Genomic DNA, 24548 nt, shown 5'->3' on the forward strand with positions numbered 1-24548 from the left:
GAATGGTCTATATTTTGTCCTCTATAATTACTGACTGAATGTATAAAGGCAGATAGATAAGTCCACAAAGCATCCATACAAAGTCTTTTTATTGGTTTATCAGGCATCCTCCATATAAGTTACAGTTACGTCGAGCTTCATCTCAATGTCCAACTCTTTGCATAGCTGACTTTCTGGTGTAAAAGGATGGTAATCTTTCATCCCCAAAATGAAGGAGCAAGGGGTTGAGGCAGCAGCATATTGCTGGGTTCCAGGCAAGAGTGGAGAAACCTCCACCAACCCACTAAGGTTCAATTCAGTGACCAATCAGGATTACAAATGTGGCCACATGACATGGACTACATTTCCCAGGATACCTTAACTACATTTACCATGATGCATTCCTTTAAGGGGACAGCTCCCAATTCCTAACTAACTATCCCACTTCCCATTAACTATAAACTGTCTGGACAGCACAGTATAGGGTCTCCTGCTTGAGCAGGGGGCTGGACTAGATGACCTCCAAGATCCCTTCCAGTTCTATTCTGATTGAAAATGGCCAATTCAGTAAGCAGGTTACACTTACACACCTGTAACCACACTCACAACCCAGGGCATCCATCTCTGACCTGGATTGCTCCCATCTTTTCCTCTGAATTTTCATTCTGAATTGAATTTACATTCAACAAAAATAACTACCTTCCAAATATTTTGCTTAAGAACAAATCCAACAGATTCTGAAGTAAGCAGGTGTGGCACCCATTATGTAACTTGTCATGATATGTTGAATAATGACTTCATAGCGTGGCATTGTCTTTGGCTGAGTGCATTGCCTCACATTCTCTTTTAAAAAAAATGATTTATCTATTTTTTATCTTGCCGTTATTATTTTTTACAAATAACTCCAGGCAGTGAGCATACTTAATACTCCTTCCTCCTCCTTTTTTCCCAGGATGACAACTCCATGATTTGGGTTGGGCTGAGAGGGAGTGATTGGCCCAAAGTCACCCCGCTGGCTTTCATGGCTAAGGTGGAACTAGAATTCACCATCTCCTGGTGATTGGCCCAAAGTCACCCGCTGGCTTTCATGGCTAAGGCAGGACTAGAACTCACCATCTCCTGGTGATTGGCCCAAAGTCACCCAGCAAGCTTTCATGGCTAAGGTGGGACTCACAGTCTCCTACCTGGTGCCTTAACCACTAGACCAAACTGCTTCCTTTTGCACAATCCATCTCAAATTCAGCATTTCATATTCATACAAAATTTAAGGGAATCTGTTCAGAAGAGAATGCATTTCTTTTCCATGGTTTTTCTGCAGACAGAAGCTACTGTTGCTTCCTTCTGTAGAGGCATTTGAGAATTTAGGCATCTGTATAAATCAGGGTAATGTAATGAGGTGCAGAGCATGGGTCTAACTGGGATTCTCTGTGTGGAAACTCTCACCCTTTCTGTTGTGTCTTTGTCACGCACAGCCTTTTTTGTTTTATGCCTGAATTAGAATAATTGTATGAGGGACATTGCAAAAGATGGAGAGATGCTAGTTCTACTTCTTGTTTTCTTATTTCATTGGGTCTTCCAAGGGAACTCCCTGACTCATGACAGGGCAGTGAAGGGAAACTCAGACAAATCACAGCTTCTTTCTCTTTTGAGTAAGGAGACCAGATCTGGTTTTCTGGCTGCTGAGAGTTGACAAAGATTTAGGATTTCTGCTGCTTGGGTGAAACTTCTAGAAGGGGGGAAAATCCCAAGAGAATCCCTTGAGGTTAGCTTGCCTAACTTTGTCATTAGAATGAGAATTTTCTATTTTATTAAAGAGTGGTGGAAGGGGACATGAGTTGTAAAAATAGCAACAATCATAAAATCTTAGTATACCTTGAAAACATTCCGTTTGCATACTAGCAAACTGTGCATTTGACGTTATTACCGTTGGTCGTACAGCCAGCCAGATGTTTAGATTGGATTTTTTATCCACCTATCCAAGCCTTCCCACAGACCTGGGATAGCCAGGTGTGGTTGTTTGATGGTCTTAAAGGTATCCTCACAGGAAGCTGATAATTGACAAGAGAAGATACATTTTCAGCTTGGCTGGCCAAGGGCACCAGACTGAGATGGAAATGGCTGGGCAAAACCCAAGCAAACAAAGTTATTCTGTAGTAAAGGCTTAATTGTCCCATCCTCTGTGGCTAAAGAGAAGCAAAGTGGTGTTAATGCTGTGTTGGGGCCAATGGAGACCTTCTTTCAGATGCTAAAATGTTCATTTATCTGAATGATGAAAGCAACATTTTCGAGTTGCATCACAAGGGGCTGCCTTAAGGTATGCATGGGGGTTGTGAAGACTGTGGAATGATAAAGCAATCTTGCTTTCACCAGCCTGGCTCTTCTTACCTCCTCCTATGGATGCTGCTGGATGGCATGGAAAGCTGGGTAGGACATTCCAACGGCAGATAGCCCCCCACCCACCCATTGCTTGGAGCCTTGTTCAAAAGGACTGAGTCATGTCAGAATTGCATAGAACATGGAACAATAGATTTGGAAGGGACATTGGAGGTCCATTGGTTGGACTAGATGACCCTCAAGGTCCCTTCCAACTCTGTTAATCTGTTAAACCCCCTGTTCAAGGAGGAGACCCTAGGCCATTCCAGGCAAATGGTTACCCAGTCTTTTCTTCAAAACCTCCAGTGATGGAGCACCTACAACTTCTGTTGCATTGATTAATTCCTCTGACTGTCAGGAAATTTATCCTTGATTCTAGGTTGGATCTCTCTTTACTAAGTTTCCATCCACTAATTCTTGTCCTTTCCTCAGAATAAGTTGACAACCCCCCCTTCCCTTTCACTGAGACTGGAGACTTTCTGAAATGCTGAAAGACAGCTATCATGTCTAACCCTTCTCTTTGTTTGGGCTAGACATAACTAACTCCCTAAATCATTCACCATATGGTTTAGTCTTGTTGGAAGAAATATCCTTCTGGGTCCCGTTCCAAGTGGGGGAAAAAGACACTGGAAACATGGAGGCTGTTTGGAAGGTTTAATGGTGGACAGGACCACGTGGCCTGGAGCTCCAGAGTGAAAGGGAAGGATGATCACATGCTTCAAGGTGATGGAAGAGATCAAAAAAGGGCTGATGTGCTGAGAGTGTCTGGGTTTTATAACCTTTGTTGGGATTTGAACTGGAGCTTGTATTCTGATTGGTTGTCAGACTCCCATGGAGCCATGCAGGGGCAACTCTGTAGGTTGTCCTGAGTTCCAGGCTTGGTTGAGCCTTGCTGGATGATGATGCACTGAAAGGGCTTTTGAGCAATTGCTATAGCTTTACCTGGAGATCTTTGTTATGTAAAGTATTCCGGCCCAGGCCTTAATGGCCCACCCATTAACAAAGGTGGCGGGGTGAGCTTCTGCTTCTGAGGTGAGCTTTTTGCTTCTGAGTTTCTGCTTCTCTTTTTAGGGGAAATATTCTGCCTTTTTAATATTTCCTAGGATATTTCAATTTTCTAGGAGAGGGGCGGGGGCTAACTTCCTACAGTCTCCAGATCCTTTATCATCTTTGTTGCTCTTCTCTGCACACTTTCCGGGGTCTCAACATCTTTTTTTCTATCGTGGTGCACAGAATTGGACAAGATATTCCAAGTGTGGTCTCACTCGTGTGCTATAAAGCGGTATTATCTCTTCTCGTGAGAGCCTGTCTCTTTGGAATGGAGCCTCCGAAGAAGGCATCTCCAGGGCTTGCTTCCCAGTTGGAGCTGTCCATTTGTGGAATCTTCTTCCCAAGGTGTCCCTGAATCCATCCTTCTCAAGAAGAAAGTCAACTAATGTTGCCGTGATGTCCCCTTCTTTGAAGGCTAAAAAGCAAGGAAGGTTGGCTGACAGTACAACTCCAGTTCATTTTGCATCGTGGGTGAGAGAGGGACCAGGCAGAATTTCATTGGTTGGTTGGGCCAATGGCTGAACTTGTTCTTGCAGTGCCACCTTCTGGCCACCTACTTGATGCCACTTTGCAGATGACCAGAGCACGGCTCCGACTTCTGCCAAGTGACCTCCGAGTAACACAGACATAAAGGTCTCGTTGGCCAGGGTTCACCTTGAACTGATTTGCTTTCAGGTCTAGATTGGACCGTCATGCCTTTGTCTTGGTTAATTCCTTTCAAACTCTACATGGCTCGCCTCTGGATTCCTCCTGGAGAAATGTTCCCAGCTGGCTTCAACCTACCTCATGTCTTCTTCTAAGACAGGGGTGTTCAAACTTGACAGCTTTAAGACTTGTGGACTTCGACTCCCAGAATTCCTCCTCCAGTCACGTTAGCTCAGGAATTCTGGGAGTTGAAGTCCACAAACTTGCCAAATTCAAAGACCCTTGTTCTAGGAAGGGAATGCTCTGAGTTCCCATCCTGGATAAATTACAGGAGTGCAAACCCTTGATGATGCTCCTTCTTGATGTCCTCGCCCATTCCCTCAGCCTTCTGAAATCTGGAGTATCCTAACCATTACGTCTTTTTTTTTTTAATACTGTAAAAAATCTGAAGAGCTCTCTGTATCACTGATGCTAACCAGATACCCTTAATTAATGTCACTGCATTGTTCCTTTTTAAAAGTTTAAAGGGTTCATGCTCTGTTTTGTTTAACCTTGCAAAGGGTCTGGACTCAGAAGACGTTTGTAGGATACGTATAAATAAAGAGCACTGAGAGGAAGACTTACATGCTTGGGGCAGCAGGGAGATTTTCAGAGACGTAGAGTTGGAAAGGGATATCTGGAGAGGAAGGGGTTAAAAAAAAATCATCTTTTTGATATTCTCCCATCCAACTCTGAATCCAGACTGACATTGTTAGCTTCTAAGTCCCAACATGGTCAACCAAACGCCTCTACTTATATCAAAAGTGTGTACCAAATTCAGGTCCTTATGCACATAATACACAAATCAGAATAGAATAGAATAGAATAGAATAGAATAGAATAGAATAGAATAGAATAGAATAGAATAGAATAGAATAGAATAGAATATTTATTATTTTAGAATAGAATGAATGGAATGAAGAAATAGAATAGAATAAAATAGAAATAGGAATTTAGAATAGAATAGAATAGAAATAATGGAATGAAGAAATAGAATAGAATAGAATAGAATAGAATAGAATAGAATAGAATAGAATAGAATAGAATTCTTTATTGACCAAGTGTGATTGGACCCACAAGGAATTTGTTTTGGTGCAAATGCTCTCAGTGTGCATAAAAGAAAATAAATTTTTCCTCTTGCCTGATTTTGGGGTAAGAATAAGACAGAAAAAAGCCCCATTATCAGCAGAATCTATTGTCTTGATGAGTTGTGGTTAGACCAGAGAAGCTGGGTGTGAAAAGAGAGGGATGGATGCTAAAATCCAAAGGTAAACCCACTCGCAAGCTTTATTGCATGACAACCAAGGAGAAGAAGCCTTCGAACATTGAGATTTTATTTAATTATTTATTTTTCATCACATTTATTGGCAGCTCATCTCCTCACTGAGCAATTCCAGGCGGGATAAAGTGGAGACAAGTGATGTATGGGATTTAAAATGGGTCACCACCTCCCTTATCAACAGGGGCTGTTGGACTGCATGTGGGGGGGGGATGATCCCAGGCAAACAAAAGGTTAAAGGTTAAGGGTCAAAGGGAAGGGATCCTCTTTTGTGCTCTTTTGAGTTCCCTCTTTGTTTGGCAGGTCTATTGGTATTCTGAAGGAAACCCCCGTCAATGGAAAGCAATCAGGGTGAATCTACATAAAATCCTCCCCCTGACTGAATGTGTGTGTGTGTGTGTGTGTGTGGTTGTTGCTAAGGCTCTCAGTAAAGTTCCCCTTTCCATGGAGATATTAACACTTTGGGGGTGCAGCAGCATGCAGAATGCAGAGTGGAGATGTTCTGTGGGCATCAGGAGGCTGGAAAAAGTGGCTCTGTCCTGCCAAAACTCTTTTGTTGCAAAATGAAACAAAGCTGCAAAAATATGATCACTTCAATTATAAATTTCTTGCTTTTTTCAAAAGGTCTTAGATTCTAAGCAAAACTAACGATTGATGCCAACTGTACCTCCTTGGGCAGACTTCATTACTAAATTTTCATGATAGTTTCTATATACCCTGAGTGTCTTCTGCTTGCTCTAAACCTAACTCTAGAAAGAAAGAAAGAAAGAAAGAAAGAAAGAAAGAAAGAAAGAAAGAAAGAAAGAAAGAAAGAAAGAAAGAAAGAAAGAAAGAAAGGAGGGAGGGAGGGAGAGAGAGGGAGGGGAGGGAGGGAGGGAGGGAGGAGGGAGGGAGGGAGGGAGGAAGGAAGGAAGGAAGAAGAGAGAAAGAGAAAGAAAGAAGAGAAAAAGAGAAAGAAAAAAGAAAGAAAGAGGGAGGGAGGGAGGGAGGGAGGAAGGAAGGAAGGAAGGAAGGAAGGAAGGAAGGAAGGAAGGAAGGAAGGAAGGAAGGAAGGAAGGAAGGAAGGAAGGAAGGAAGGAAGGAAGGAAGGAAAAAATCACTTGCCCTGGACGTTTTCAAATTTCATGTCAATCTCAGGTTTGCATCAACCCATTTTCAAGTGCTATTTTCAAAGGAGAACTGATACAGTAACTCCTAATAATTTAAGAACTGATATAAAAGGAACGTCTCTGTTCTTCTAGTTTATTGATAAATACCCCTAAGCGTCACATCTACCTACCTTTCTTTGCATTTCAGTTTGACAGGAGCAACTCCAATCTCAGATATTTTTCATTTAAAAGGCACATCATGAAAGGGAAGAAGGATGGAGAGGGAAGAGGGAAAGAAGAGAAAAAGAAAAATAGAAAGGAAAGGAAAGATGAAAGACACCAAGGAGTAGCTTCCCATCTATCGCAGTTATATGTTCAATTATAAATTCACCTCTTATTCCATGGCTACACTATAGATCTCTTCTTACTGTAATCTATCGGTCTAATCATCACAACCATTCATCTTTTTTTTTCACACACACCCCCCAAAAAATCTAAGGAGTTTCCAGTCAACAATAAACACTAATATTGTCTTTTCTCTGATCAAACAAAAATGAATTTGCCCTTCCCGGTGAGCTACCAACATCTTCACCAACTTGTAGACAAAGCCACATCTTTCCACCTTTGTGCATCAGCTAATCTCGTGTTATCATCTACGAAAACAACGTTTCCTGACTCCCCCACTCCCAACTGTTTATCCATCCATCGCCAAAGAAAAACTTCTCTGGTCTCAATTGCAACACAACCCAGAATTCTTTCAAGACAACCACTAGGGCCCAGAAGAGATTACACTACCTGAGACTTCTCAGAAAACAACAACTGAATGAAAAACTGCTGGTGGCCTTCTACTGCTGCACCATAGAGAGTATCTTAACTTACTGCACCTCTGTATGGTTTGCCAATTGCAAAGGGGCAGATAGGACAGCGCTCCAGAGGGTTAAGGTCATTGCCCAGAGGATCATAAAGCTCTTTCTTGGAAGAGCTTTATAGCTCCCGCTGCCTTAAGAAAGTTCAAAACATCCTCAAAGATCCATCTCATCCTGGGCACCCTTTTTTTTTTAAACTATTATCATCTGGCAGACGGTACAGGATAATAATAAAAACAACGACAAATAGGCTGGAAAACAGCTTTGCTTTGATCCCAGAGCAGGAAATCTATTGAATTCTACCAGAGGTGGTATTCAGCAGGTTCTGACCAGTTCTGGAGAACCAGTAGCGGAAATTTTGAGTAGTTCAAGAACCGGCCAATCCCACCTCTGACTGGCCCCACCAACCCCATCTCTTCTCTGCCTCCCATTGAGTCCCAGCTGATCGGCAGGGTCTTCTTTGGTTGCCCTGCACAGGAGAACGGAGCTGGAAAGCAGGTTGGTGAGGTGGGGAGGGAAGGGGGATTTTGCAGGATCCTTCCCCTGCCATGCCCACCAAGCCACGCCCACAGCCCACAGAACCGGTAGTAAAAAAAAATTGAATCTCACCACTGAATTCTACTGTATAGTGCAGCATTAATGCACTATCAGGGGTTTTCAATCCAATTGTATAGAATGTGAAGGATGTGTGTTTTATTTTTATAGCTATAACTTACACTGAAGATGGCATTTAATTTCATTGTACAAGGTGCAATGACAATAAAGTAAACTAAACCAAACTAAACTAGTGAAGGCAAATATGGTGCCAGCTTTTTTTTTTGCGGGAGGGACTAAAATCATGTTTTGGCAAGTCAAACCATCCTGCCAACCGTTTCCTCCCAAAGAAAGCCATCGGTCTGAACATCTCTTGAGATGGGCATTCCTTAATGCTTAAACTACTTCTGCATTGAGGGCTTCTTGGGCAACCCAGCCGGGTCTTCCAAGCCAAAATAAACATGGCATGGCATTCCACAAGCACTTTATGAACATAGTTCATAAACATAGTTCATAAAGTGGATGGTGGAGGGTGTGGCAGCTTCATCTTGAGACCAGGTTTCTCCGGCTGGGTGAAAGGAACATCTGCAGATCTTGGGGTGCGGTAGACAGCAGATCCTTACCCTCTAACTGTGCAGAGCAGAGCTCCACTTGGTTGTGGGTTTGGCACAAATTGGCACTCTTAAAATTTCAAGAAGAATCTTCCACATCGTTCCTAGCCAATTTGCAGTGCCGGAGAAAATTGACAGGTCTCAGCTCCATCAGGGAATTTCAGTAGCCTGCAACAAAAGAATAAGAACGCCAGCCTTGGGTCATAATTGCCCCATTATTTACAAATTATTTGAACCTTGATTGGTTAATTAGTTGTGTGAATTTAAAAAAAGAAAAAGAAAACAGAAAGGAATGGGGGAATTGGCTGGGCTTATGTGAGGAAGGAAGCAAGCAAGCTGCTATATAATTAGCCCAACAGCATGCAATTAAATTCTTATTAATACCCTCAAACAGCAGGGACCATTCAGGCCTGTAATTACTTTTGAGAGAGAGAAAGATTGAGCTGTAGCAAAACCGACTGGCGGTTGCGAGACAAGTCCTTAGCTGCGCTTCTTCCTCTCCACAACTTGGGAGGGAATACGAAGTGTGTGCAAACGACACGCTTAGCCGCCGAGATTCAAGCACGATCATGTTAAGGAAGAGAACAGAGATGGCCTTGCCAAGACTAACATATCGGTCGACTGCCTGCTGGATATTTTTTCTCCCCAACTGCCTGCAATTGAAGCCCACTTCTGGAGTTGGTGGGACCCATTCTCCAAGCCCGCTCCCCATCTAAGGCTGTCCCTCCGTAAAAACATGGCTTTGTAAGGAGAGCCAGTTTGGTCTAGTGGTTAAGGCATCAGGTTAGAAAGCGATGGATGGAGAGTTCTAGTCCCACCTTAGGCATGAAAGCCAGCTGGGTGACTTTGGGCCAATCACCAGGAACCTGTGAGTTCTAGTCCCGCCTTTGGCATGAAAGCCAGGTGGGTGACTTTGGGCCAATCACCAGGAACCTGTGAGTTCTAGTCCCACCTTAGGCATGAAAGCCAGCTGGGTGACTTTGGTCAATTACCAGGAACCTGTGAGTTCTAGTCCCACCATAGGCATGAAAGCCAGCTGGGTGACTTTGGGTCAATTACCAGGAACCTGTGAGTTCTAGTCCCACCTTAGTCATGAAAGCCAGGTGGGTGACTTTGGTCAATTACCAGGAACCTGTGAGTTCTAGTCCCGCCTTAGGCATGAAAACCAGGTGGGTGACTTTGGGCCAATCACCAGGAACCTGTGAGTTCTAGTCCCACCTTAGGCATGAAAGCCGGCTGGGTGATTTTGTGTAAATCACCGGGAGCTGGTGAGTTCTAGTCCCACTCAAGCTAGGAAAGCTGACTAGGTGACTTTGGGCCAGTCCTTTTCTCTCAACCCAACCCGCCTCACAGGGTTGTTGTTTTGGGGAAAAATAAGAGAGGGAAGGTGGTTGGATATGTTTGCCACCTTGAGTTCATTGTAAAAGTAATAAAGGTGGGATACAAAGAAGTATTAATACTAAATCACGTTTCACAAAAACGATAAGCTGAGCCAGCAGTTAAATCTTGGGCTGACACAGTAATGAGTTTCACAGTGTGTCTGGAGAAACTTTCCCTCTGGCCTGGATCTGATCAGACAAAGCAAACCATCATTTGCTGTTAAAAGATGCCTCCTTTCCATTATCTTTTTGAGCATGTGTTCAAAGAGGAACTGGTAGTGGTCTCCTCTGAAAGGTCTGTAGCTGGACGCATGGCTCCCGGATAACCCCCATTGCTTCTGGGGGGCTAAATCAGTGGTGGGATTCATAAAAATTGACTACCGGTTCTGTGGGCGTTGGTGGGTATGGCATGGCTTGGTAGGTGTGGCAGGGGAAGATACTGCAAAATCCCCATTCCCTCCCCGCTCTACTAACCTGCTTTCCAGCTCTGTTCTCCTGTGCAGGGCAACCAAAGAAGACCCAGCCAATCAACTGGGACTCAATGGGAGGCAAAGAAGAGATGGGGGGCGGAGCCAGTCAGTGGTGGGATTTGCCGGTTCTCCAAACTACTCAAAATTTCCACTACCGGTTCTCCAGAACTGGTCAGGATCTGCTGAATACCACCTCTGGGGCTAATCCAAAGACGGGAGCAAGGGTCTGCATGGAGGCACAAAGACCAAAATAAGTTTACCAGGTCTCTTCACTGCCTTCTGAGTTCTGACTCTTCTCAACTTTGCAACTTTGGCTGAGGATGATAGGGTCCCCGTTCCATAACAGCTCTGGCGAGAAATAAGAAAGAATTCTTCCTCCCAGGCCAAGATGGTGGTCTTTGGATGGTCTCTGGACCAGCATCTTTAGATAGAACGTGCCATCTGGGTGCGAATCAAGGATTCCAACAGATGGAAAACAGTTCTTCTAATTTTTTAGCTTTGAGCCTTCAAAATCAGGCTTTTTGGTGGGGTGTTAAAAATATTTGAACAAGCAACAGGCTGGGATGGAGCGTCTGAGCTGGTACCATTCCATGAGCATTTAAGAGCAGGGTGACCACCCCCCAAAAAAACCATGAATTTGGAGCCCTGGCACCAAGGCTTGAAGCTAAACATGGGGGGAGCTGGATTTTCTTCAAACCAAACCTAATTTCTTTTCCTTCTGCTGCTTTTAGTGAGAAAGGGTAGGATAGGAAGGGATCATTTTAACCAATACAAGAAACGGGCTGGCTGTGCTTGGACATTGCAGCCTGACATTGGCACAGCCAAATATAGAATGTTTCAAATTAATTTTATGATTTCTCGCAGTTTTGAATTGCTAGCTTTGGAGGGGGTCGAGAGATGCCAGTTGGCGGGCCGTGCTGAAATCTGTCAACTAACTAGATAGAGCAAACCAAGAAATCAATTCCACGATAAGGCTAAAACTACCTTTATTGATATTGGCCAGGTGTGAGGGATGTGAGTACCTACAGAGGGGGAGGAGGGGTGATGCAAGTGGCCGTTTCCCAGGAAGGACGGAGCATATTCCAAGGCTAGGGATGAGCCAAGAAACAACACAACCAGAAGCTGGATCAGAGACAAGAAGAAGAGAGTTAGGATAGCCACTCCCTATAATCTTCCAGTGTATATTTGTTAGGGTAAGAATAATAGAGATCTAATCCTGCAAGATTCTGTCTATTGGATGTAAGCAAATAAATACCTGAACTTTGGCTGGATTGTTCTAGCCAAAATCACTTAGATCAGCGTTTTTTTTTTCAAATCTTGGCCACTTTAGGATCGGTGGACTTCAACTCCTAGAATTCCCCAGCATGCTGACTAGGGAATTCTGGGAGTTGGAGTCCACACATGCTGCCTAGAGAAATCTGGAAGTTGTCCATTTGTCCTCGTTGGGAAATTCTGGAAGCTGGAATCCATGTATCTTAAAATAGTCAAAGTTGGAAAACATATAGAATCTACGTCATTCTTGGGCTGGGCTTGATCATCATCATTCATCATCATCGTCATCTTTTAATGACCCCATAAGCCCTTGCACAGTGGAGTCTGGGCAAGTGAATGGAGCTAGCAGAGTGTTTGAATGGCCGGATGCCCTTCCTGTCGCCAATGCAGAGTTTTGTTCAGCAGATATATTCTTATAGAGCGAAATATCAGCCTCTACCTAGGATCAAACTCACAGCCTTCTGATTGTGAGGCAGGAGCTCCACCTCTAGGCCACCATACTACTCCTTGGGCTGGACTTGATATCATAGTAACAAAGTCTTGTAGGTCCGACTATGCTTGACTTGCATCCCATCCTTGTATCACACACCGCCGACCTTATACTCATGTGAGTTAGGAAGGTGTTTGCCTAAGTTTTTTGTGTGCATATACCTTCTTGTTTTAAACTTCAGTCATGTTTTACCTCTTGTTACTTGGATAACAGATCTGGCCTATCTCTTTCAAACCATTGGACTGGGCAAGATTACAGGTCAACCTCACCCAGTGGTAGGATTCAAAAAATTTTACTACTGGTTCTATGGGTGTGGCGTGGCTTGGTGGGCATAGCAGGGGAAGGATACTGTAAAATCTCCATTCCCTCTCCACCCCACTAACCTGCTTTCCAGCTCCGTTCTCCTGTGCAGGGCAACCAAAGAAGACCCAGCCAATCAGCTGGGACTCAGGAGGCAGAGAATAGATGGGGTTGGCGGGGCCAGTCAGAGGTCGCATTGGCCGGTTCCCCGAACTACTCAAAATTTCCACTACTGGTTCTCCAGAACCGGTCAGAACCTGCTGAATACCACCTCTTACCCCACCCAATTAAAAGCCCCTCTTGTTCGATGCAGTTGGCATGAGAACTCCTACTCGCTTGCCGCTAGGAGTTGGGAAATGTCCATCCCTTCTCACCTGTTCCATCTCTTCCTTGCAGCCTGTAACTGCAACCTCCATGCCCGACGTTGCCGTTTCAATATGGAACTCTACAAGCTGTCCGGACGCAAGAGCGGTGGCGTCTGCCTCAACTGTCGGCACAATACGGCCGGGCGGCACTGCCATTACTGCAAAGAGGGCTTTTACCGCGACGTGAGCAAATCTATCTCCGACCGCAAGGCCTGTCGAGGTAAGGAACAAGTGGGGTCAACCAGTATGGGGGCTCAGCAAAGAGACCAAGCAGGATGAGTTGAACTGTACGCTGGGCAGCATAATCCACTCAAGCAGAATTGGAACCACTTAGATCAGGGTTTTTTCAACCTTGGTCACTTAAGGAGGGGTGGGCTTCGACTCCCAGAATTCCTCAGCATGCTGGCTAGGGAATTCTGGGAGTTAAAGTCTACACAGGTAGTCCTCAACTTACAGCAGTTCATTTAATGACCATTCAAAGTCACAACGGCACTGGAAAAAGGGACTTATGATGTTTTTTCACACTTATGACCATTGCAGAATCTTCATGGCCACATGTTTTACACTCCAATGCTTGAATGCTTGTCAAGTGCTTCATATTTATGACAGTTGTAGTGTCCCCAGGTCACGTGATCCCCTTTTGACAAACAAAGTCAATGGGGGAACCAGATTCACTTATAACAACTGTCATGTCCATGTTGGAGACTGACTCTGAGGGAGAGGAGGAACAGCCGACAGGGAGTGGAAGTGTGGCTCCGGAGGTTGTGGAGGAGGCTGGGGAAGGGCGCAGGATGGTTGGGCAATCAGAGGAAGACCCAGGCCCATCCCCTCTCCATCCTAGGGCACGCAGGGAGGAGTGAATAAGGGAGAAACGTGAGTGGTGTGGTCTATGGGGGAGGAAAGGGCCTTGATCCCCTTCATGGGCTGCAGCTGTGAGGACTATTTAAAAGGACAGACTGTGCATGGGCCAGTGCTAGAAACAAAGCGTGAAAATATTTCTAGTCTGTCTGTTCTTACCTGAATTTGGCGTCTTTCCCAGTGTATATTCTGATATCTGTGGACATCTTCAAGCCCTTATCTTGCCTGGTTCCCTTAATTGCTTCAGTATGGTTTGTGTTGTTTTTGCTATTTACAATTTATAGGTATTTTTAGTTTAAACGGCATTTCCTCCTTTTTGCAACCGTTTGTGGGGGAGTTTTTTGTCTCCAGTCAAGGATAGTTGGAGCTTTGAAGCCAAGTTGAAGGAATAAAAGGGGCTTCACCTGTTTTTGTGACTTTGTTTATTTTGTATCCCACCCTGGGTCATCACAACAACCATGTTACTAATTTAACAACTGCATCAACTCAACTTAACAAACATGGCAAGAAAAGTTCCTAAAATGGGGCAAAACTCACTTAACAAATTTCTCACTTAGCAACATAAATTTTAGGCTTAATTGTAATCGCAAGATGAGGACTACTTGTAATTGTAGGCTGGGGAGTTCTGGGACTTAAAGAAGTTTATACATGCTGACCTGGGAATTCTGGTTGAAATCTACATGCGCTGCCTATGGAATTCTGGAAGTCTTGTATACTGTATGTGCTGGCTGGGGAATTCTGGAAGCTGGACTCCACCCATCTTAAAATAGCCAAAGGTTGGGAAACACTTAGGTAATAATAGATAATAGAATTCTTTATTGGCCAGGTGTGATTGGACACACAAGGAATTTGTCTTGGTGCAAATGCTCTCGGTGCACATAGAAGAAAAGATACATTCATCAAGAGTCAAGAATCATAAGGGTCAACACTTAATAATAGTCATAATCTCACTTGAAAATCCAAGAGCTGAGATTCAGTAAGATTTTTTTTCAATTGTGAAAGCTCTAGTCATTTCAGGAAGTGCAATGAATGGAGCATTAGTCTTACAAATGTTGTTGTGTTTTCCTTTTTTCTGCTCACCTAATATTAGTGACTGTTTAACTATTGAGCGAGCTGGTCCGTTTGCATCTGAAATGGCCAGGCTTATTTTAACTTGTTCTGAAGTGACATTGGTGGCCATAATTTCCAGGGCCAAGAAACTCCCTTTCTTCTGCTATTCAGCTGAGCCTAAATAAGCCAATATTGAGGACTACAAAAACGACAGAAGCTGATATGCACATTGGTCTACCATGAATGGTGCTTAGGGTTGGTTCCCTGGGTTTTGTGTCGCCTCCTACCAAGCTTTAGGCATAGCTTGGTAGAGGAGCTTTAATCCACGTGTGTGTCTGTGTGTGTGTGTGTGTGTGTGTGTTTCTTTCCAGTGCAATCAAGGTGCAAATTATGTATCTGAGTTTAGAATCAAAAGACTTTAAAAAATGAGATCCTTTTTTTTTTTACTTTGTGTAGATTCCTCCATCAGCATAAAGTAATTGCAGCACGCTTTGTGGTTTGTCTTCCCTTTTCTTTGATATATCTGCTTTCTTTTTAATTATTTTTTAATTGTAAGCTGCCCAGAGTTGTGGTGGAGTCAGGCGGTCTCGACACTGAACTATTAAATGAAAATTACGCTTGTTTATTTATTTAGAGAACTAATATGGCTGCTTATCTGATGTACGTTACTCAGAATAGCTAACAACAAATAAACAAACAAATGGATATATTCAACAAAATACAAAGCAGAGTTAAAATCGTCAAAATGCAATAACTGAGACACCACAACAAGACTCACAATACAAGCCACACCTATGGGTTTAACTAACATCGCAATCCCTACCTGGTGTACAGCCAAAGAGCCTGGGATTAAATAATGATCAATTTGGTGTAGTGGTGAAGGTGTTAACCTAGAAACCAGGAGACAATGAGTTCAAGTCCCACATAAGGAATGAAAGCCAGCTGGATGACTTTGGGCCAGTTACCAGGAGATGGTGAGTTCAAGTCCCGTCTTAGCCATAAAAGCCAACTGGGTGACTTTGGGCCAATCACCAGGAGATGGTGAGTTCTAGTTCCACTTTAGGCATCAAAACCAACTGGGTGACTTTGGGCCAATCACCAGGAGATGGTGAGTTCTAGCCCCACTTTAGGCATCAAAACCAACTGGGTGACTTTGGGCCAATCACCAGGAGATGGTGAGTTCTAGCCCCACTTTAGGCATGAAAGCCAACTGGGTGACTTTGGGCCAATCACCAGGAGATGGTGAACTCTAGTTCCACCTTAGGCATGAAAGCAGACTGGACGACTTTGAGCCAGTCACTCTTCCTCAGTCCAATCCACCTCACAAGTTTGTTGTTGTGGAGAAAAAGCGGCGGAGGAAGCAGCATTACGAATGTTTGCTTTGCTGCCTTGATTTACTTATAAAGGCAGGATTAAACATCTAAGCAACACATAAATAAAATAAAATTTCCCTAGATGTGGTCTCGGATTTTACTTTTGATTCCCCAGTTTGGGGCTTACCTTCATTCGGACTTCCCATCATCCCATTTGGGACTGTCTTGAAAAGTGCTGTACGAGCCACTCCTTACGAGTAGAGCCACCTGGCTCTGCCAATATCTGTGGGAGGATGATGTGCTCCAGTTTTGTAAGTCAAAGAAGAAACACCGTCGGCACCAGACTTGAGGGAGTCATCCTCATTTGCAATAACATAAGACGGCAGCCTGCCAACTAGGATTGAGGAAGTAAGTGGAGAACCTTGCTTCTTGCTCCTTCCCAGGGCTGCTGCGGTCTCAATTCTGCAGGGCACCCTTGGTGGGTAGAGAAGACCCATCGAAGCCCACAAGCCTTCGCCACAAGGAAGGGCGTGACTTAACCTGGCACAGCCAAACAGGTTTGGATGCGATGGGGAAAATGGAGAGCAAACAAACCTTTTTTTTCCTTGGTCTCCAAATCAAGTCCAACTATGAGTAGTCATTGACTTACAACCCCAGCTGAGCCCAGAGCTTCTGTCGTTGAGCAAGACAGTTGTTAAGTGAGTTTTGCCCCATTTTACAGCCTTTCTTGCCACTGTTGTTAAAGGAATCACTGTAATTGTTAGTCACATGGTTGTTAAAGCTTCCCCACAGACTTTGTGTCAAGTGTTCCAATGAAACTCCCCATTTCATTCAGCACTCAGAAACAAAGTCCATCCAAAAAGGAATTTACTGAAGAAGTCATATTGGCACCTCTGGGAAAACCCGGATCTGAGAATTCCGGGTTGTCCTTTCCTCATTAAAAATCAAAATTCCATCCCCTGCCCCCCACCAGTCCATCACATGGTCCAATCAACCATCGTCCCAACTGGAGACATTCCTCCAGACACTCCTCTCCAGGTGCAGGGCAACTTGTCCTTGACTCTATGAGAAAAATGTTGTTGTGTCTAATCTTCCACCTCTCTATGAAATCCCCCCCTCCCGAATTCCCAGGCACTAAAATATGGCAGCCTCGAAGCTTCTAAGTAAAATATGGCTTCCAAGGCTGACACTTAACTTGAAAGAAGGTCACAAAAGGTGGCCACGTGGCCCAGGAACACAGCAACTTGACAACTGGCATGTGTGTCGAGCTCCAGCTTGTAGCTCAACAAGAAGCCCGGACCACACCCGCCTATCTTCCGATCACCTGCCAACTGACAGAACCCGGCATGCACTACAGTGGCCTGTGAGAGTGGCGCAGACCTGCATTTTGTCAACATGTGAGCAGCGGCGATACGGTGGCCTGTCAGGGATTACAGTGGACTCCAGCTGATTGACGATCAGGCGGCTGAGGTGAGGATGCTGAGACGGCGCTTCCTGGATGGTGGCCACTTGCTCCGTGATATCGGCAACCAGATAGTGGCTACAGAAGCAGAGAAGATACTGAAAACACATGGGGGGTGGGCTCAGGGTATTTAGGAGCTCCGGGAGGTGGACGCTCCCAGCGCTGACTTTATGTGGGTTACCTTTGGTTACCTTGCTAGTATTTCCTGGGACTTGTTGGTAGGGAAGGAAGCAAAGAATAAAGACATTGGGCCAGATACCTGGTCTGTATTGGTTCTTTCCTGCTAATTGCCAGACTTGCTCAGGAGTAGCTGAGAATGTGTTTGCAACAGTTCTTAAGAGATTCTTCCTCAGTAAGTCATTCAGTTCAAGGCTACCAAAAGTTCAGTTCCAATGTCCAGAAAATAATTCCCTGCATGTGGATAAAGACATTTTTACAAAGCAGACAAAATTCAAACAATGATTCTGGTGGATCTGCATTCAAGGGACTGTGTACTAAATTACTGTTCCTGCTGTCAGGCCCATCCCTGGTTTTTTTTTTTTTTTTTTTTAAAAAAAAACCTTTGTTCCTGAGCCAGAGAAGATCCAACTTGTCTTTCTCCATCAACCATCACAGCAGTCAACTCTTGAGGTTCCTCTTCCTCTCTCCACATGAGACCCTGTGGTTAGGATCCCTTGCTGGGACAGGAAGCCACCTCAGTCTTAGTGTCCCTTCCATGCAAGAAGAGGCTTAGGCTGTTGTGCAATCAGCTGCACATCTGGATTGGCCCCCAGCAAGCAAGCTGGCTCTGAAACATGCAGGACTTACTCAAGGTTTGCTGGCTCGATTCCTGATGTTCAGAGAGGCTCCTTTGCGAGCAAGGATTTTAATGTTCTAAGAAAGGGAAGTTAACCTATTTTCCAAAGCACCAGAATGCAGGACAAGAAGCAACAGATGGAAACTAATCAAGGAAAGAAGCAACCTGAAACTAAGGAGAAATTTCCCAACAGTGAGAACAATGAATCAGTGAAACAACTTGCCTCTAGAAGTTGTGGATGCTCCAACACTGGAGTTTTTTTAGAAGACATTGGACTACCATTTGTCTGGCATGATACAGGATCTTTTGCCTGAGCAGGGAGTTGGATTAGAAAACCTTCCATGTCCCTTCCAGCTCTCTTATTCTGTCTATCCTTTAGTCTGGAAAGTTGAAGACAGTCTAGGTGGCACTTCTCCTAGCCAAATCAAGCTGGAGCCTTTGAGCTTTGACTCAAGGCTAATTGTAATTCTCCATCTGGGAGAGTCTGATTCATCTCCATCAAGTATCATAGCTGTGACTTGGGATGCTTTCTCTGTTACCCCGTGTCAGCTATGCCTCATTCAAAACCCAAGAAAGAAATCCTTCAACTCCATTGTACTTTTACTGAGTTGGAAGTGATAGCAACAAAAGAAAGCAAGATCTGTTTCCAATTTTCTAAAGTTATTTCTATTACTAATATAACAATACAATCTTATGTACCTTTACAGAATCCCTTTTTCAGTTAGATTTTCACCCATTATCTCTAAATAGGTCCTGTTTCTCTATATCTTGCTCCAGTCCTTTGTAGCTTCTTTTCCTTTCCTTCTTCCCTCTCTTCTTCTCTCTCCCCTTTTTACCCCCTTGTCTCTCTACCTCTATTTCTCTCTTTTGTATTCCCCTTTTCTGTTGCTTTCCAGTATTATACTTATTTTTCGAATTACTTTTCTTTTCTTTTGTTGTTTTTTAAGTCTTAAATTCTCCATTCTCTTTCCCCCCTTTCCTTTTTCTTCCCCACATAGAATTACTTGTTCATTAAAGATGGCTTCTTCTTTGTCCCAGTCTTCTTGTTTTGCAGTCTTTTCTTGCTTCTCATAGTTCCAAATCTCCATTTCTAAGAATTGAAAGACGAAGCCAAAAGAACCCTTCCCTTCTTGTGCATCTTCTTTGTACTTTTTAAGTTCCATTTTCAATTCATCCAGAAGTGGTGCCGTTGTATAAATTTTTAAACAACCACCCAATTGATTTTAGTCATTCAAATATAATAACCAAAAATCCAAAGATCACCAAATAATCCAAATACACGCAAGCTGTTTCTTTTTTTGCTCTTTTTTTTCACTTTCTCTTCCTGGGGTTACTATTTAGTTGCAAAGTTTCAGTTAAAATGTATCTTTTAGAAGTCTTATTGAAGTTTTACTGTAGATTCTTTTTAATTCCAGGCAGTCTCCTCCCTCTTCCAGATCCTGCCCTTATTCTTTTTCTCTCCCTTCCTGCTTATGAAAAAGAAAATTTTTAATGTCCATAAATCTTTATTATCCCTTTGGCATTTTGTTTTATTTTCAGCTTAATTGCCTATTGATGTCAAAGCGGATTTTTCCGATTTCTTATTTAAGTCTCTTAGTTGTCAGTATAGGGAAGGAGAGAGAAGAGAAAAAAAAGGCAAACCTTTCCCTTTTCACTTTCCTTCGCTGCTTCCGACTCTTCTTTGGGAGCGATGTATCTTTTTAAAAATTTAAATTCCAGGATACCTTAGTTGTTGCTTCTTATCCCAGTCAGCCAAAACTTTCGCTTCTTAACTTCCTCCTGCACTTTCTTTTCCGGATGAGTGCTTCTTTGAGGCGGCCATTTCTGACCGCCGCTCTTACCGCCTTCAGGAAAGGGAGTTTAGCCAGCTGAGGAGGAAAGATGCGGCTTTCCTTGACCCTTCTGGGATCTCCCCTCTCTTCACCACCTCTACAGGGTGGCTTAGCCCCGAAACCAGCCGGGTCGGGGCACTCCAGCTGCGAGCCCAGACAGAAACCGCGCACGATCGCGGATTTCTGTCTATCGCCAAAGCCCTTCAAACTGGAAGTCAACGTATGATTAAAATGAGGGATAAAATAGTTAGTGTAATTTAGTGAAATGTTTGTGAATTAAATAAGTGAAATAAAATAAATGAGAAAATTGAATTAGGAAGGAACGGGAACATTTTAATTAGTTAATGTTTTATAAAATATAAGTGAAGAGGGGGGGAAATTAATTATGGAAAGCTTATAATTGTTCCCATAGAAGTATGATACTTAATTGAAAAGTAATGTTAAAGATGTTAAGACTTTAATGAATATTAATATTAATGATAGAATTGAATTGGAATGGAATGTTGTTTTAATTATATTATACATTTATATATTTTTTCTTTTTTTAAAGAATACAGTGTGTATTTTAAGAATGTACCAAGCAGAATCCGAATGGAAGTTATGTATTATATTGAATGTTACAACTTTAGGGAAAAGATATAAAGGCGTCATACTCCAATCAGTAACTACAGGAGAAATTTTGTTTAATGGGAAAAGATAATAGATAATTGAAACAGGACAGACAAAAAATATAAATACAATGATTTGAATTGAGATGAGATAATTAAAATAAAATTGAGAAAATTAAAAGAGGGGAGAAGCTATGCAGAAAATGTAAAATAGTAATAAGATATGAAATAGAATATAAAAATGAGAATGAACCTGAATTTGTGTCTGTACGAAGAAATGTAACCCGGGATTACGCTACTTTCATAAAAGATGTTTTATTTGTATTTTTTTTTCTCTTTGTGAAAACTCAAATAAAATTTACAAAAAAAAAAAAAGAAAAGAAAGCAAGATCTGAAGCAAATAGTGGTGGGACTCACCTACCAAGATGAGGTGGACCAATTGCTTTCGTGGTGTGGAGACAATAACTTGGTCCTCAACACCAATAAGACCAAGGAGCTTATAGTGGATTATAGAAGGAACAGATCAGACCTCCAGCCCTTGCTTATCAACGGAGACCGAGTGGAGCAAGTGGTCAGTATTAAGTTTCTGGGTGTTACCATAAAAGAGGACCTGACCTGGGGTGCTCATATTGCAGCCCTGGTCAAAAGGGCCCAGCAGAGATTATACTACCTGAGACTTCTCAAGAAACAACAAGTGAATGAAAAACTGCTGGTGACCTTCTAATGCTGCACCATAGAGAATACCTTAACTTACTGCACCTCTGTATGGTTTGCCAATTACACCATGGCAGCTAGGAAAGCACTCCAGAGGGTTAATGTCATTGCCCTGAGGATCATTAGTTGCTCTCTCCCCTCTTTGGAAGAGCTTTAGAGCTCCCGCTGCCTTAAGAAAGTTCAAAACATTCTCAAAGATCCATCTCATCCTGGGAACCCATTTTTTTTTTTTTTGAACTATTATCATCTGGCAGATGGTACAGGATAATAAAAACAAGGATAAATAGGCTGAAAAACAGCTTCTATCCCAGGGCAGTAGATCTTTTGAATTCTGCTGTATAGTGCAGTATTGGTGCAGTGTCGAGGGTTTTCGGTTCAATATGTGGAGTGTGAAGGGTGTGTGTTTGTGTTTATTTTCATGGTCATGATGTGCACTGAGGATGGTGTTTGATTTTGTTGTATGAGGTGCAATGACAATAAAGTAAACTAAATAGGCGCAAATATTACATATTGAAAGTTATCTCAAGTTCCCCCCCCCCCCACAAGACTCCAGACTGGTCATCCAATCTAAGCTGTTTATAATGTCATGTGGGGTACATTTTCAGGTGGTTTCTCACTCGTCTGGTATGCCAAGACGGTTGACCTTGGCTTAGTAGAGATAAGTCTATGCAGCTGCAGGAAAGCATCCCCTCCTTTTTAGTTCACACAGAAAACATCCTCACTCTCCAGCAACCTTCCCCTCCCAAATACCAAAATTACCTCTCCCCCCATTTCTATGGCAGCTGACAGGAAGCAAGCAGCAAAAGATGTCAAGAAAGAACTTTGTGGAGGCTGGCACCTTGCCTCTATGGCCATCTCAAGGGTGAGCATCTGTAAATATCTAAAAGTGACCTTGGGCCCATCCCTCTTCTTTGTCTCTGTGCCTGCCTCATGCAAAACCCAAACATATCTATCCAGAAGGGTCTTCCCATCCCAGATGTTGAATTTTCTTTCTCTTTTTATTTCAAAGCCACCTCTGATCAAACTGAAGGTTTCCAACACCCCAATGCGTACAGAATACGGTCATCTTAGCCCTAGAGATGTTTCAGTGTAATCATTATTATTATTATTGCTTTTTGTTTATAAGCACTGACTCTTGTTAGGTATTTGGTAAAGCAAAGGCTGAGGTTTAAATGGCAAAGGGAGCTGCTTTCTCTTTTCCAGAAACTGCAAATGTTTTTTGGCCCAGGAAAACAAATTATCTGGCAGTTCACAGCGCTTCATCACTGGGTGTCCTACAAACCAGCAAGAACTTGGTGTTTCTGTGTGAAGACGGGCTCATTCTGAGTACTTCGGTCAGCTCTTTCTTCATTCTTCATGAACGGCCTAGAAAAATAAAACCTCAATCTATCCCAAGGGATCGGACAAAACGTGCGCCACACAGAAAAATGTTCCAGTTTTCACAAGCATCTTGTAAAATCCAGGCAGAGAAGCAAATGGGGACTTCCCTCTCACCCAGATTATTAGTTAATGGAGACGTAATTGTTCCTAATCACCCAAGCGATGAACTGGCAGGGCTTCCCCATCCCGACTGTGCCTCTTTTTCCCTATCATTACATCTCAGCCTGAAAAGTTCATGCTCTCTGCTCAAGCACATGGTGACTTTTGTTGCCTCGCCATGGCAGACACCTTGGAAGGATTCCCTCTGTTTCTCGAAAAGCCATCTGGGAGGGATTGCAACACAGAACTGAAGTCCAACTTGGAAACCAAGTTTGGTTTCCAGCCAGAAGATACCACAGGGAAGGGGAGGGAGTATGACTAGCTACGTCCTTGGCGCTGAGAAAACAGACGTGGCTTGTGGAGGCCAGGAGATCTGGAGATGTACCAAAGTGAAGGGAAATGACACATCCCCTGAACAATTTAGCCAACCTACAGATAAGGAAGTGAGTAAACATGGAACTCCAGCTAGTCATCTCACAATGTCAGGCATGAAGGAGCAGGTCCACATATAAACCAATTTATTGGTAAACGGCCTAGACGCAGGAATCTTCTCAACTAAAAGTTAGCACTTGCTTGGAGTTGAATAAGGGTCAACAGAATTCAAGGGAGGTTGGTCTACTTGTGGCTATGTAGGGATTCAAGGCTGATCCCTCTTTTAACTCCGCCCCCCCAAGTTCTGCCATTCCTTCTCCTATACACACAACCCTCTTATCTATTAATATGCCATCTTCAGGCTCGAAATCCTCCCCTTCCCCTCGCTCTCTTGTGTTCCCTGAACATCTTAGTTATAGCATCTGGAACCCATCCAAATTTGCTCCTGATTGAACAGCTTTAATGGGACCGGAGAAGAAAAGTATTAAATGCCTGAATGGCGAGCAATCATGCAAACTGTGGTTGAATTGAATTAGTTTTAAATGGCAAGGAAACAAAACCCAAATGTAGGTTTTGTCCTGGCCACACCTCACTGCTTTTTTCAAGCATGCCTCTATTTTAAGCTGGGGGCGGGGGGGGGCGGATGTGAGAGGTAATGGCAGGAACAGGAGATAAGTCCAGCATTGGGTTGTGGGTAGTGGCACACAGGATGGTAGTGAGCCCTGTGGCCCTTTCACTAACTACATCATCCATAATGAGAGATGAGGATATCGATAGTCTAGTTCTAGTAGATCATAGCCTAGTGATTTACCTGACCCGCACTGAGGATGGTGGTGCTCCATATCGGACATTCAGTATCTGCACCATCCATAATGAGTGACCAGGATAACTTCTGAAGGCGAGCTGTTCCACTGGTTAATTGTTCTATTGGGAAATTTCTCCTTAATTCTAGATTGCTTCTCTCCTTGATTAGTTTCCACCCATTGCTTCTTGCCCTGCCTTCAGGTACTTTGGAGAATAGCTTGACTCCCTCTTCTTTATGGCAGCCACTCAAATATTGGAAGACTGCTATCATGTCACCCTTAGTCCTTCTTTTCATTAAAGTAAAGGTTCCCCTCAAACATACGTGCTAGTCATTTCCTGCTCTAGTGGCCAGTGCTCATCTCCATTACAAAGCTGAAGAGCCAGCGCTGTCCTAAGACGTTTCCATGGTCATGTGGCTGGCAGGACTAAATGCCAAAGGCGCACGAAACACTGTTCCCTTCCCACCAAAGTGGTCCCTATTTTTCTACTTGCATTTTTTTAATGTGCTTTCGAACTGCTA

At 43.4% G+C, this 24548-nt stretch overlaps 1 protein-coding gene across 2 annotated transcripts in view; it reads left to right on the forward strand.

Annotated features, from left to right (window-relative positions):
• Nucleotides 1-24548, forward strand: part of NTN3 (netrin 3) — a 120388-nt gene that overhangs the window by 44878 nt on the left and 50962 nt on the right. For both annotated transcript variants that reach the window (XM_087973255.1, XM_087973256.1), the window contains exon 3: nucleotides 12772-12960. In XM_087973255.1, the coding sequence (XP_087829381.1) occupies nucleotides 12772-12960 (189 nt within the window). The remainder of the gene's footprint in view (nucleotides 1-12771; nucleotides 12961-24548) is intronic.

The sequence above is a fragment of the Notechis scutatus genome, chromosome 12, assembly GCF_049901735.1.
Source record: "Notechis scutatus isolate UNSWTSFEM ecotype Mainland chromosome 12, rNotScu1.2, whole genome shotgun sequence".
NCBI classification, from domain to species: Eukaryota; Metazoa; Chordata; class Lepidosauria; order Squamata; family Elapidae; genus Notechis; species Notechis scutatus.